Source organism: Leptonychotes weddellii, chromosome 3 (genome assembly GCF_054177405.1).
Source record: "Leptonychotes weddellii isolate Sample4059 chromosome 3, ASM5417740v2, whole genome shotgun sequence".
Taxonomy (NCBI): domain Eukaryota; kingdom Metazoa; phylum Chordata; class Mammalia; order Carnivora; family Phocidae; genus Leptonychotes; species Leptonychotes weddellii.
Window position 1 is genome coordinate 125,186,711 of NC_138371.1, and position 13,900 is coordinate 125,200,610.

At 39.8% G+C, this 13,900-nt stretch overlaps 1 protein-coding gene across 1 annotated transcript in view; it reads right to left on the reverse strand.

The window, feature by feature from the left end:
- Window positions 1–10,471, reverse strand: part of GTF2F2 (general transcription factor IIF subunit 2) — a 70,327-nt gene extending 59,856 nt beyond the window's left edge. The window contains exons 1-3 of the mRNA XM_081815507.1: window positions 10,460–10,471; window positions 8,762–8,835; window positions 2,249–2,318 (exon numbers count right to left, since the gene is read on the reverse strand). Coding sequence (XP_081671633.1) covers window positions 2,249–2,318; window positions 8,762–8,835; window positions 10,460–10,471 — 156 coding nt within the window. The remainder of the gene's footprint in view (window positions 1–2,248; window positions 2,319–8,761; window positions 8,836–10,459) is intronic.
- Window positions 10,472–13,900: the final 3,429 nt, after the last annotated feature.

The following is a 13,900-nucleotide window of genomic DNA, read 5'->3' on the forward strand; positions in this document are numbered from 1 at the left end:
CAGAATGGACAGAAGCGGAAATGACTGCAAGGAGGCAGCAAGGGGGAAAGGACTGTTTAAAGATCATGCTGACATTTCCAGTCTGGGGGACTTGAAAATCACCCAGATGCAATTAGGGAACACAGGAGGGGATGACAACTTTATTTTCATATATTTATTTATAACATCATCTTAGCTGGAATGATAAGACATTGACAAACTCTGGATGAGTTCATTTTCCAGAATAAAAACTAGTCCTTGAAGACTTAAGACTTATCTTAAAAGGATTACATACTCTTTTGTCTTGGTGTATAAATGTATGAAGTATACATGACTTTTTGTTGTTCAATATTACCAATAAAATATATCCTCTTCATGATGACCTGTGGTTAAAATTATAAACATCAACTATTGTAAAACACAATAATATCCTCAGAAATGAATGAAGCAAACATGTAGCTCATCCTTTTCACTGAAAGCCTCAGAAGGCTGTGCCATTAGTTCCTCCTTCATTACTCTGGGTCCATTTCTCAACACTCCACAGCTATTTCTTTAGACTCCAGCCCCATTCCTCTTGCCTTTTTAAAAAATTAATCATTTGTCTTTCCTTTTTGTTATTTTTAAATACTTCATAGATTTGACACCAATGGCAGGAGACTTTTCACTATCACTGATCACCAATAAAACACCTCTTTTTCCAAGGTAAGAAAATCAATACCAAGTCTTTTAACTGTGCTCCAGGATTTTTTTAAAATTTTTTATTTAAATTCAATTTAATTAACATATACTGTATTATTAGTTTCAGAGGCAGAATTCACTGATTCATCAGTTGCATAGAACACCCGGTGCTTATTACTTCAAGTGCCCTCATTTTTTTTTTTTTTAAGTTTTATTTAAGTACTTTTACACCCAATGTGGTGCTTGAACTCACAACCCCTGAGATCAAGAGTCACATGTTCTTCCAACTGAGCCAGCCCGGCATACCTGGATTTGTTTGTGTTTTGTTTTTAATTCCTATTCATTCATCCGCTTCTTGAACAATTCAGCTCAAAAATCATTAGGTGAAGCCAAGCAAGGTAGGTACCTACAGACTGGGTCGAGTAAGGTAAGCACAGCCCAAATGGGATGGAAAGCAAGTACCTGGGGCAAGGTGTCTGAGCCCAGGAGGGTAAGGAGGGCATCCCCACAAAGGAATGGCTCAACAAGAACTGTGTTAGGACATAGCAGGGTCAGAACATCCACATGGGAAGAAAATCTGAAGCATGCTGTTGGGAGTCCTAGAGGGGTAAGTAGGCATGCATATGAGGACCGGAGGGCATGACAATCTGAATGTGTTGAGGACAGCATCCCTGTGGAGGAGACTGCAAAGGCAGCTGCCTAATGGGGGATGCTATAGCCCAAGCCAGGTGCGGAGGGCGTTCATACACTGGTGGGGAAGAGGGGGGTCTAACCAAATAAGAACAGAGGCCCAAACAAATAAGTGAATATATATTAAATATAACAGGAACCAGTCCAAACATGAAAAGGGAGAAAATTCGAAACATTCAATGGTGTTGGACTAGAATTGGATATTGGTATAAATTTATTATTTGCAATATATATAAATACATAAATTAATATAGATGTAAATGTGTATGTGTACATATACTCCCTAACTCTGCTCCCGGAAAGGGTCTGGGAGCAACAATGAGCACTGTGGTATCCAGATCTTAGTTTCTAAATATCATTCTCCTCTAGAAAGAAGTCGGATCCATAGAAAAATGCGTGACTTCAGGCTCAGACAGAAATATACAAGATGAGTCTAAACCTTTCTTCTATGACAAAAAAAGTTAAGTGCTCAAAGAATGACAAAGACAGGTCAGAAGGCCACAGGACTTACACTATTGAACTGTACACTGAGAAAAGGGTTAAGATGGTAAATTTTATATGTGTTTTTACCACAATAAAGAAAAAAAAGGGCATGGGAACCAGCTTAGGAGAAGCTTCCAATGTCTATATTTTGGACAATTTGAACATCAGAATAAATGATGATAGTAACAAATTGTGACCCATTAACTAAAACTGGAATCCATGAATTCATACGAAAAAAATAATAAAGTGGAAAACTTGATGAGGAATGGAATATTTACACAGTCTCAAAGTACCACCTGACAGAATACTTATTAATTACAAAGAAGAGTAAATTTACAGTGAAAAAGCATAGAAGACTCTCCTTAATCAAGTGATCAAAGTTACCACCAGTAATGGGACAAAATGAAAACATGCAAACCTTACTAGAATACAGTAAGAACCCAGCTTCACCTTCATTGATATTCTTGCCAAAGATGCATAACTCCAATCTAATCATGAAGAAACATCAAACTCAAATTTCCATAAAATAATGGAGAGTGTTGATACTTACACAGTATATAAGTCAAGGAAAGACTTCCAAATGTTCTAGATTTAAGGAAACTAAGAGACCTGACAACAGAATACAATTCAAGATTGTGCACTGGATCCTTTTGCTATAAAACAGTATGGAGACAACTGGCAAACCTTGAATATAGTCTGAGGATTAGGTAGTACTATTTGATGTTAGTCCACTGATTTGGAGGGATGTGCTGTGATTATGTAGGAGAATATCCTTTTCGTAGTAAAAAAGAAAAAAAAAAAAGCCCTTTATACTGTTCTTCTAACTCTTCTGTAGCTTGAGATTGTTTTAAAATAAAAGTATTAAATAATTTCAAAATGTGCCCAGGTTACTTCATTATTCCCTTACTAAGGTTCTGAGAACATTACTGATTTTTCTCTATAACAATGCTGAAATGAATATCCTCAATCTTCGCATCACTAACTTATTACTTCCATGAGGTAAGTTCCATGAAAGTGCTGGGTCAAGAACATGAATATGTTATTATTAATATTTCTAGCCTTCTCATTATCCCAGTCCCACTCTGCTGGATGAGTTTGTGTCTTTCTATAAGGGCAGCACCAAGAACTGAACAAACTACATTGTGAGCTAACTGGCAGAGAAAACAATGGGATTATTATTCTATTTTGTTCTGAGCAGTAATGTGTGTGTGAGTACATGTGACTGTGTTATGTATATATATGTATGTACGCATATGTATGTTGCCAGGCTGGTCTTCACAAAGTTTGCGCTGACTTAAACTCATCAGTATAAGATTGTTCTAAATTTAGTCAATTTTATAACAGAAAAATTATATCTCATTTTTTGTTTGCATATTTATTATGATCTTGAATGTTACATGTGTTTAGAAATAAAGCTAGATATTAAGTCTCTGAGAAAAGCCTTACTAGTACAGACTGCATGATTGTCAGTAAAATATAGCATATATAAAGCATTTCAAAAACTGAAGTTTTCTGAGGCAGGATGGTGATGCAGGAAGGTTGTTTTTTTGTTTTGGGTTTTTTTTTAAGATTTTATTTATTTATTTGAGAGAAAGGAGAAAGAGAGAGAGGGCATGAGCAGGGGGGAGGGACAGAGGAAGAAGCAGCAGCAGACTCCCTGCTGAGCAGGGAGCCCGACGTGGGGCTCAAACCCAGGACCCCTGAGATAACCGACTGAGCCACCCAGGTGCCCCAGAAGGCTGGTTTTAAAACTTACACAACCTAGGGGAGTGTGGGGGGGAAAAACCCAAAAAACTGAAACAACCTAAAGCAAAACTATAAGCTAACTAAAATGCAGTACACATTAGATATCCAAAGGGATAAAAATAATCCAAGTACAATGGTTTAGAAACATCACATAAGCTGCCTAAGAAAAATGGCCCCAAACCAGCTGTTAAAAAAGGCTAGAGTCGGGCGCCTGGGTGGCTCAGTCGATAAGCGTCTGCCTTCGGCTCAGGTCATGATCCCAGGGTCCTGGGATCGAGTCCCACATCGGGCTCCCTGCTCAGCGGGAAGCCTGCTTCTCCCTCTCCCACTCCCCTGCTTGTGCTCCTGCTCTCGCTATCTCTCTCTCTGTCAAATAAATAAAATCTTTAAAAAAAAAAAAGACTAGAGTCTCCTTTTTTCAGGTGTAAACAGAACCAAATTTGGGGAGAGCTGCACTCCCAGCTGCATGTTTTCTCCCCTTCCTCTGCCTCTCCCAATTCCTCTACTCCACAGCCCTGTCCCTGCCAGAATGAACCACCACACCACATAGATCTTCCTAGCTTTGGGCCACCTGCACAGCAAGCTGCTGCTGCTTATCTTTGGGAGATGTGCCAGGGAAGGGAGGCCCATCCCCAAACCACATCAAACACAATGCTGGGCCAATGGTCTATACTGTGTAGTATGTGGCATGACTGTACGTGAACACTACAGAACATTTTATATGCATTGAACCCACGAGGTATTAATACCACCTCCTTTTAATAGATGAGGAAACAGAGAGGGGAAGTAACACCTAAAATCACATAGCTAGTAAGTGACAAGGTCTGGACAAGTCCAGAGCTGAATAACTCCTGAGTCCATACTCATAACCAGTATGCCACACTAGCTTTTAAAAACCTTAGCTGTTTTCATGTTTTACCCAAATATACATTTTTTACCACACAGATAATATATAAACTGGTTAATCTGCCTCTAAGAATCAATAGTTAATTATGTATTTCCTAGCCTTAAAAATATTTGAAGATGGTTTCACCTGGTGTTCCTTAAATCTTCTCGCAACAGCCATAGTACCTTCAAATATTCCTCATAGGACACTGAGCTTTTTAGTTTTCTCATTATCCTAGTCTCACTCTACTAAAGGAACTTATTTGTCCATGTCTTTAGGTACAGCACTAAGAACTGAACATAATGTTTTCACCATACACTAACTGGCAAAAAAAAAAGAGTGGGATTATCATCCCACTTCATTCTAAACAACAAACATCTATTAATGGAGTCTTTTGTTTATAGCCACATAACCCTGATGACTCATATTTAGCTTGAAATCAACTAAAATCCTGATAACCTCATCACATGCACTGAGAAGCCATTCCTCATCATCCTACACTTGCTTAATAGTGAATTTAGTAATTCAGTAAAAGGAATGAAAACTGGGGTGCCTGGCTGGCTCAGTCAGAAGAGCATGCAACTCGATCTCGGGGTTGTGAGTTCCAGCCCCATGTTGCGTGTAGCGATTAGTAAAATAAATAAGCTTAAAAAAAGGGAACGAAAACTAAATGAATAGCACAAATAGCCAGGAGACCTACTATGGAACAAGCTGTTTTTAAGCATTTCCATAGCAATCTTAGGGTGCTAATTATTATGAATTGGTTATCATTAAAAGGATTTGGATCTGTAAAACAAGACGATTATGTATCATGTTAGGTAGAAAATCTGCTAGATCTTTTATCTAACATAAAAAATACATGCACACCTGACAACATTAAATGCAAACAGCTTATTGTCATGATCAGGACACTCTAGAAAGAAGGGATACTAATAATAACTGCACGGGGAAACATGTAAACTGGGACTGTTCAGACAAACCTGGGGGAATGGCCACCCAATATTAGATGCAACTGTGTAAACCATCTGCTTTAAATAAGGAAAAAAAAAAAGCTTGAAATTTTCTACCCAGCAAAGGATGATAAAGAAAAACTGTGGCACACCCACCACTGCTTATTTAGTATGCTGTCTTTATTCTACTTCAGGGATCAAAGGGCTCGCAGAGGTTTCCCTGAACCTCGGCGTTTACCCTATTTCCCATACTAGTCCTTTTTTCTCCACACCAAAAAAAAAAAAGATTTTACAGTCCTCAACCAGGTATTTTCTTCACACAGAGGTTTTGAGGAATGCAATATGCATGGCAGAAAAAGGACATTTGAGTTTACAAAGCATTTTTTTTTAAAGATTTATTTATTTGACAGAGAGAGAGACAGCAAGAGAGGGAACATAAGCAGGGTAGTGGGAGAGGGAGAAGCAGGCTTCCTGCCGAGCAGGGAGCCTGATGGCGGGGCTCGATCCCAGGACCCTGGGATCATGACCTGAGCCGAAGGCAAATGCTTAACGACTGAGCCACCCAGGTGCCCCTACAAAGCATTTTAATAAATCCTAAGCTACTTCCTTTGTCTCATAAATACTCTATGGGTTGTGAGGCATTTTTATCCACATTTTACAAACAAGCTAAGGCTTAGAGAGCTAAGGCCAAACAACTTTCAAGAGACACTTAGGACTAGAACCCAGGTCTGGAGCTCTAGTCCAGTTGTTACATAAAACCACATGGTTCATCACTTAAACGCATTTTTCCTATAGTCTGCCTTTCTTCAGGGACATAGATTGCTGAGATTTTATCTTGATAGTGGCTCCCACTTTCAGTAAAACCAATTATAAGTCCAAAACAGAAAAAATAGGTAATTATCTGCATTACAAAGGATTCCGTGTTGAAAAAGAAAAAAGATCACAGATTTCAATTAAAAGTATGCAAAGTGTACATTCCATTTCTCTTTCATTAAAAGTACAACTCACAAAAAAATGTGATTTATCTACAACTTTCCAGAAACAGGCTCATTTTATAAAGTTAAATATACAAATAAATGACAACCATTTCTGTATTATCTCACTGGATTTATAAAAAATGCCTGCAAGGTGGGGAAGAATGAAGGGGGGGAAATCGGAGGGGGAGATGAACTATGAGAGATGATGGACTCTGAAAAACAAACTGAGGGTTCTAGAGGGGAGGGGGGTGAGAGGATGGGTTAGCCTGGTGATGGGTATTAAAGCGGGCACGTTCTACATGGAGCACTGGGTGTTATACGCAAATAATGAATCATGGAACACTACATCAAAAACTAATGATGTAATGTATGGTGATTAACATAACATAAAAAAAAAAGAGTATATGGGACTAAAAAAAAAAAATAAAAGGACTGCAAAACAGGCAACTTTAGGGATAAGGAATCTAAACTCAAAAGATGAAGTGACCTGTACAAAGTCTCACTGATCATAAGTGACAGAGCTGGAATGGAAACCTACTGGAGTTTTCTTACCATTCAAAGGCCTGAATTCAAGTCTGGTTCTGCTATTAAACGTGTGGTCATTTCTTGAGAAAGTAAGATATTACTTGTCTCTACCTAACTTTAGAACTTTGGATATAAAAGCATGCCTGTTTCCAATCAATACCTTGTTAAAACAAAATGAAGAGTTAAAAGATAAGTCAGAACAAAGGTAAGTAAGAAAAAGAACAAAAAAGAACTAGAGAGAATACCTTAGGGTCAAATAACATGTAGAGACTGAGAAGATGAGAAGGAGCCAGCAACAGACTGAGAAGGTACAGTCTGCTAGGGAAGATAATCAATAGAGTGGGGTCCCAGAAGTGAAATGAAAAAAAAAAAAAAAAGGGTTTGAGGATAGGAATGAATGACTGCAAAAAAGGACTATAAATCCTTTGCAGTGACTCCCACCAACAGTGGAGTATATTGCACCCCACTTGAATCTGGGCTTGGCTATGTGAGTTGCATCCTTAGTAGGACTTCAGCAACCATGATGCAAACACTTTCACCATCATGTGAATGAGCACCCTGGAGATGAAATACACATGGTGGGACCTAGTGGCTCAGTTAAGCGTCTGACTTCAGCTCAGGTCATGATCTCAGGGTCCTGGGATAGAGCCCCACATTGGGCTCCCCGCTCATTGGGGAGCCTGCTTCTCTCTCTCCCTCTGCCTGCCACTCCCCATTTGTACTCTCTCTCCCTCTGTGTCAAATAAATCAATAAAAAATCTTAAAAAAAAAAAAACAAAACCACACACATGGCCACTGCCCCCGCTGATAGCAAGCCAACTACTAGATACATGAGTGAGGCCATTCTAGCCAGGAAGACCAGCCAGGTCAGCCCCAAATAGAACTGCCCCACAGAAAAATAAGCAAATAAAATGGTTTTTATTCTAAGCCACTAAATTTTGGGGTGATTCATTATGAAGCAAAAGCTAACTGATAAAGACAGTGATGACAAAACTAGAGCTATTTTCAATGGAGTAGCACGCATGAAAATCTGATTAGAGTTGGGTTAAGAATGAATGGACAAGGGCACCTGGGTGGCTCAGTCGTTAAGCGTCTGCCTTCAGCTCAGGTCATGGTCCCAGGGTCCATGACCACACTGGGCTCCCTGCTTGGCGGGAAGCCTGTTTCTCCTCCCCCACTCGCCCTGCTTGTGTTCCCTCTCTTGCTGTGTGTCTCTCCGTCAAACAAATAAATAAGATCTTAAAAAAACAAAAACAAAAACAAAAAAATGAATGAATGGACAGAGTGGAATGCAAGGCTTCTGGCTGATACCAGCTGAGCTCTGGAGGCTTCCCTTTCTAACAAGACCATTTCTTCAACCAGGAAACTACACCATTACACTGCTTACCAGGTGTTCCCTACACTTTTCCAATGCCCCTACAGATAGACATGGTGGCACAACGGCAAAATCTTTCTACCGAAGCAATTAATGGGATGCATAACCAACCCAGCATACCACCTCAGAAGATGTGGAGACAATGGAGGGATGAGGGAACTACATATTCTGTTGCTTCATGGCCAATAAGTTTTGCCAGTAAATCTGACTTTATATTTACACCTATCACTAGAGAGGGGGCTTTGAGTGTGTGTCTGCAGAGTATCTATCCGCGTATGCAGAAATACCCAGGCGCACACATAACTCCTTAGAGCGCACCTAACCATCTCTTGGCAAGTCTTGATTTGCTCATTATTTCTCATTTTCCAGGTACATTCTCTATCTAAAAAAGAATTGCTATTACATTTTAAAGCACTTATAAAATTTTCAAAAAACAGCTTTTTAAGATGTCAAAACTACAGAAATAACTTACTTGGCAATCCGCAGTTTCCCAACTTCACCTCTTCCAGGGGCTTTAGCCCATTGCTGTGACAAATATTTAGGAACCTAAAAAAATAAATAAAACACTAGTAAGACTATGTTTTAGATGCTAACTTCCTAAACATAAAATGATATACTGCTTCTATTTTACTCTCTGCCTATAGTAACTAATCACTAAGTATCACGCTCCCATTATACATTTTGCACTATAAGGGATACTAAGAAAATATTTTAAATTTCAAAGAGCTTGGGGCGCCTGGGTGGCTCAGTTGTTGAGCGTCTGCCTTTGGCTCAGGTCATGATCCCAGAGTCCTGGGATCGAGCCCTGCATCAGGCTCCCTGCTCAGCAGGAAGCCTGCTTCTCCCTCTCCCACTCCCCCTGCTTGTGTTCCCTCTCTCGCTGTGTCTCTCTCTGTCAAATAAATAAATAGAATCTTTAGTTAATAAATAAATTTATTTCAAAGAGCTTAAAGTCAATCAAGCTGATGACACAATTCTAACACCAGTCAAATATCTTAACAAAACAAAGTGTTATGTTCCCAAATAAGTCCAATGAAAGTTCAGACATCAGAAAGGCTACCAGAAAAGTTTTCTCAGAGGAGTATAACACTCTAACATATTATTTAGAGATACCACCAAGTTTAAGATGATTTCAAAAGTCAAGTTTTATTGTAAGATAATAACTCTGACCAATGATAAAGGATCTGCTGAAATAAATGATTAAATATCACAGCTAACATTTATATAATACTACTTTCCTGACACTGTTATAAGCAGTTTCCATATATTTACACATTTAATCCTCACATCTCTATGAGGTAAGTACTGTTAATTACCCTCATTTTACAAATTATGAATCTGGGATACCCGGGGATTATATAATTTAGCCAAGATTAATATAATTTGTCAATGGAGCCAGGATTCAAACCCAGTCAGTGTGGGTAACTAGATACATATAATCAGAAGGGTTTTAATTCCCAAAAGAGAATATATGCTGAATCACTACTATTTCTTCTAAGAGACAGTATGAACTGTGGAATCAGCACACACCTTCAAGGTTAGCCTATTGTGGAATGAGATACCACAGATAAAGCATGAAGCATAATACCTCACATAAGGCAAGTACTCAATGAATGTCAGGTATCACTACTATTTCCCCCAGCAATCTTGGAATGGTAACATGAACATGAGTGTAGAACTGAGTCAGAGCTTCCAAAGCTGGAAAGAAAAAAAAATTCTATTTACCAAGATTTCATTTGCAAAAGAACCACCTGATTATCAAGTGGCATTGCTTTGTTTAGATATAGTAAAAATTCAGGAATAAAAGGTTTAAAAAAAATTCTAATGTTATTTCTTCAATTACATATGCATTCTTTACACCAAAATTATTGAACATTAGTCATATTCCCTAATAAAGCCCACAGGAGAAAGATGGTGTCTTTTCTTCATCATATTCCAAGTTACTGGTTCATATGAGTCCTCTACATATATAGACCCATAAGACTTTCTCCCTTTCAGTAAGGGTATCCCTTCCATAATTTTGTATTTCAAGCAATCACACTAACCACTAACTTCCTGGCTCTCTCCTCAGTACTTCAACAGTTTTTTCCATCCCTTCAAATCACTGACATCTCTGCACTTTTCCCTAGCTGTGTATGTCCTGTCTTCACAATCATTCCCTTGCCCGTACCTCCTTCATCATGCTGGCCTGGCAGAACCTTAATCCCGATTAAAGCCCATCTCTACTGCTACTTAATTAATTAGTTTGATTTCATTTTGTTACTTCTCCACACTGGACCTGAGCAGCTGGAGAAAAATTCACAGTGATGCTAACTAGTCTCACTTGAAATATATGGCTACTAACATCAAGTAAGCCCTTCACAAGATGCTCAGCAATTGAACTCCACCTCCCTGGTCAATCTATTCTCCTGCTACAGCTGAGTCACAGGTTTTCTTCACTTCTCAAGCCAACAACACCTCTCCCTCCCTTCTCCTTCTGTGGTGATAACCTGACTTCTCTTCAAACTAGGGAAAGAGGGGAGCCCGGGTGGCTCAGTTGTTAAATGTCTGTCTCGGCTCAGGTCATGATCCCAGGGTCCTGGGATCGAGCCCCACATCGGGCTCCCTGCTCGGTGGGAAGCCTGCTTCTCCCTCTCCCACTCCCCCTTCTTGTGTTCCCTCTCTCACTGTCTCTCTCTCTGTCAAATAAATAAATAAAATCTTTAAAAAAAACAACAAACTAGGGAAAGAGGATCAAAAGAGAACCTCTACAGCTACCATGCAGCCACAGCTAAGGCCTTTTACTCTGACTTCCTCTCTAAAAACAATAGATGAACGATGGTCAATCCCTCCACTGTGCACTTAATTTCTTCCCCTGTAGTCTAATCAAGAACATCTTTCCTTCAATTCTACCGTTTTTCTCCTCTCTCCTCTCCTCCACTTAGTCATCCCCCCATCAGAATGATGACCATGATGACGACCGCTAACACTAGAGTGCTTACTACATGTGGCAGGAACACTCTGAAGATGGCCCCCAATGATCCTCACCTCCCGATATTCATACCCTTGTGTAATCACCTCTCCTTGAGTGAGAAGGGGATCTGTGACTTGCTTCTCATCAATACAACATGGCAAAGGTGATGGGATGTTACTCCCCTTCCCTTTTGGCTAGGATTCTTTTATTTATTTCTCTTTTTTGGCTATAAAATTTGTCCAGGTCTTTTTTTTAAGTGGGTTCCACACCCAACATGGGGCTTGAACTCACGACCCTGAGATCAAGAGTCAACTGCTCTACCGACTGAGCCAGCCAGGCACCCCATTTTCTTTCTCTTTTTTTTAAGTTTTTATTTTCATTACCCAGTGCTCATCATAACAAGTGCGCTCCTTAATCCCCATCACCTATTTCACTCATCCCCCCATTCACCTCCCCTCTGGTAACCATCAGTTTGTTTTCTATAGTTAAAGAGTCTGTCTCTTGGTTTATCTCTCTTCCCCCATCTTTGCTCATTTGTTTTGTTTTTTAAATTCCACATATGACTCATATTGTATGGTATTCGTCTTTCTCTGACATATTTCACTTAGCATAACACTCTCCAGCTCTATCCATGTCGTTGCAAATGGCAAGACTTCATTCTTTTTTATGGTTGAATAATATTCCACTGTGTGCGTGCCCGCGCATGTGCATACCACATCTTCTTTATCCACTCATCAATCAGTGGGCACTTGGGCTGCTTTCATATCTTAGTTATTATAAATAACGCTACTATAAACATAGGGGTGCATATACCCCTCTGAATTAGTGTTTTTGCGTTGTTTGGGTAAATACCCAGTAGTGTGATTGCTGGTTCATAGGGTAGTTCTATTTTTAACTTTTTGAGGAACCTCCATGCTGTTTTCCAAGTGGCTGCCCAGTTTGCATTACCACCAACAGCGCAAGAGAGTTCCTTATTCTCCATATGGGATGTTACTTCTGTGATTAGGTTACATAAGATGGTGACTTCTATCTTGCTTCTCTTGTTTTTTCAGTCTGCACACTCTGATGAAGTAAGCTGCCATGTTGGGGAGGCCTAGGTGGCAAGAAACTAAGGACAGGCTCCGGTTAGCAGGCAGGTAGGAAACCTAGGCCCTGGGTCCAATAACCCCGAGAAACTGAATTCTGCCAACCACACATGCTTGGAAACAATCTTCCCTGGTCACGACTTCAGATGAGAATTCAGCCCTGGCTGACATCTTGATTGTAACCTGTGAAAGGCTCTGAAGCAGGAGACCCAATTAAGCCATGCCAGGGCTCCTGATCCACAGAAACCATGAAATAATAAACGTATGTTGTTTTAAGCTTCTAAGTCTGTGGTAATATAGCAAAAGATAACTAATACATTAAATGACAAGCACTCTTCTAAATTTTTTTTTTTTAAAGATTTTATTTATTTATTTGAGAGAGAGAGAATGAGAGACAGAGAGCATGAGAGGGAGGAGGGTCAGAGGGAGAAGCAGACTCCCCGCCAAGCAGGGAGCCCGATGCGGGACTCGATCCCGGGACTCCAGGATCATGACCTGAGCCGAAGGCAGTCGCTTAACCAACTGAGCCACCCAGGCACCCCCTAAATGTTTTAAATATATTAACCACTTAATCTTCACACAATCCTGTTATTTCCTCCATTTTGCAAATGAGGAAACTGAGGCATGGGGAAATTAGCAAATTTGCTCAAGATCACACACCTAGTAAGAGCAGAGTCTATAATTCTTTCCACACACTGTCCCATTTCCCACCTCTCTTTTCAGCATAGCTTTTTGAAAGAGTAGTCCCTGCTGGCTGACTAGTTCCTCCTCTGCCATTTTTTTTTTTTTTTTTTTTACTCTAGACAGGACTTCCTCTCTACCGCTCCATGGAAAGTGACGACCCTAGTTACCAAATATCTCCACATTGCCAAGTCAATGTACAGTCCTCATCTTTCATACCTATCAATAATATTTGAGAACTGTTTCCTCCTTCTTCAAACACTTTCTTCACTTGGCTTTAAGTCACCACAGTCTCTCTTGATTTTCCTCATACTTCTCTGGACTCTCCTTTTTGGTCCCCACATATCTAGATTCTCGTCTTCCTGGCCTCTCACCTGTAGTGTTCTGGTTTCAGTCCTCAGGTTTCTTCTCTTCTCTACCTGCAATCAATCTTATGTAATCTCATCCAGGCTCAAGACTTTAAATACTATCTGTATAATAACAACTCCCAAATTTAGAGCAAGTCCAGGCTCTCCCCTCAAGTTCCAACTTACATATCCAATTGCCTACTCAAGCTCTCCATCTGAAAATTCAGTGGACATTTCAAACTTAAAATAACCATACCAGAACTCTAATTTCTCCCTCATAACCTGCTCCTCCTGCAAGTCTCCATATCTCAGTAAAAGTCAACTCCATTCTTCCAGGTACTCAGTCTGAAACTTTGTGCAGTTACCCTGAATAGCTACTTTTATCTCACATTCCACATCTAACCAACTGATATATCCTGTGAGCAACATCTTCAAATTATATCAGGACTCCAGCCCCTTCTCTCCAATTCCAGGGTTACCATCCTAGTCCAAGCCACCATCATCTTTTGTATAATTTTGATAGACTTCGGATTTCTTTTTTTTTT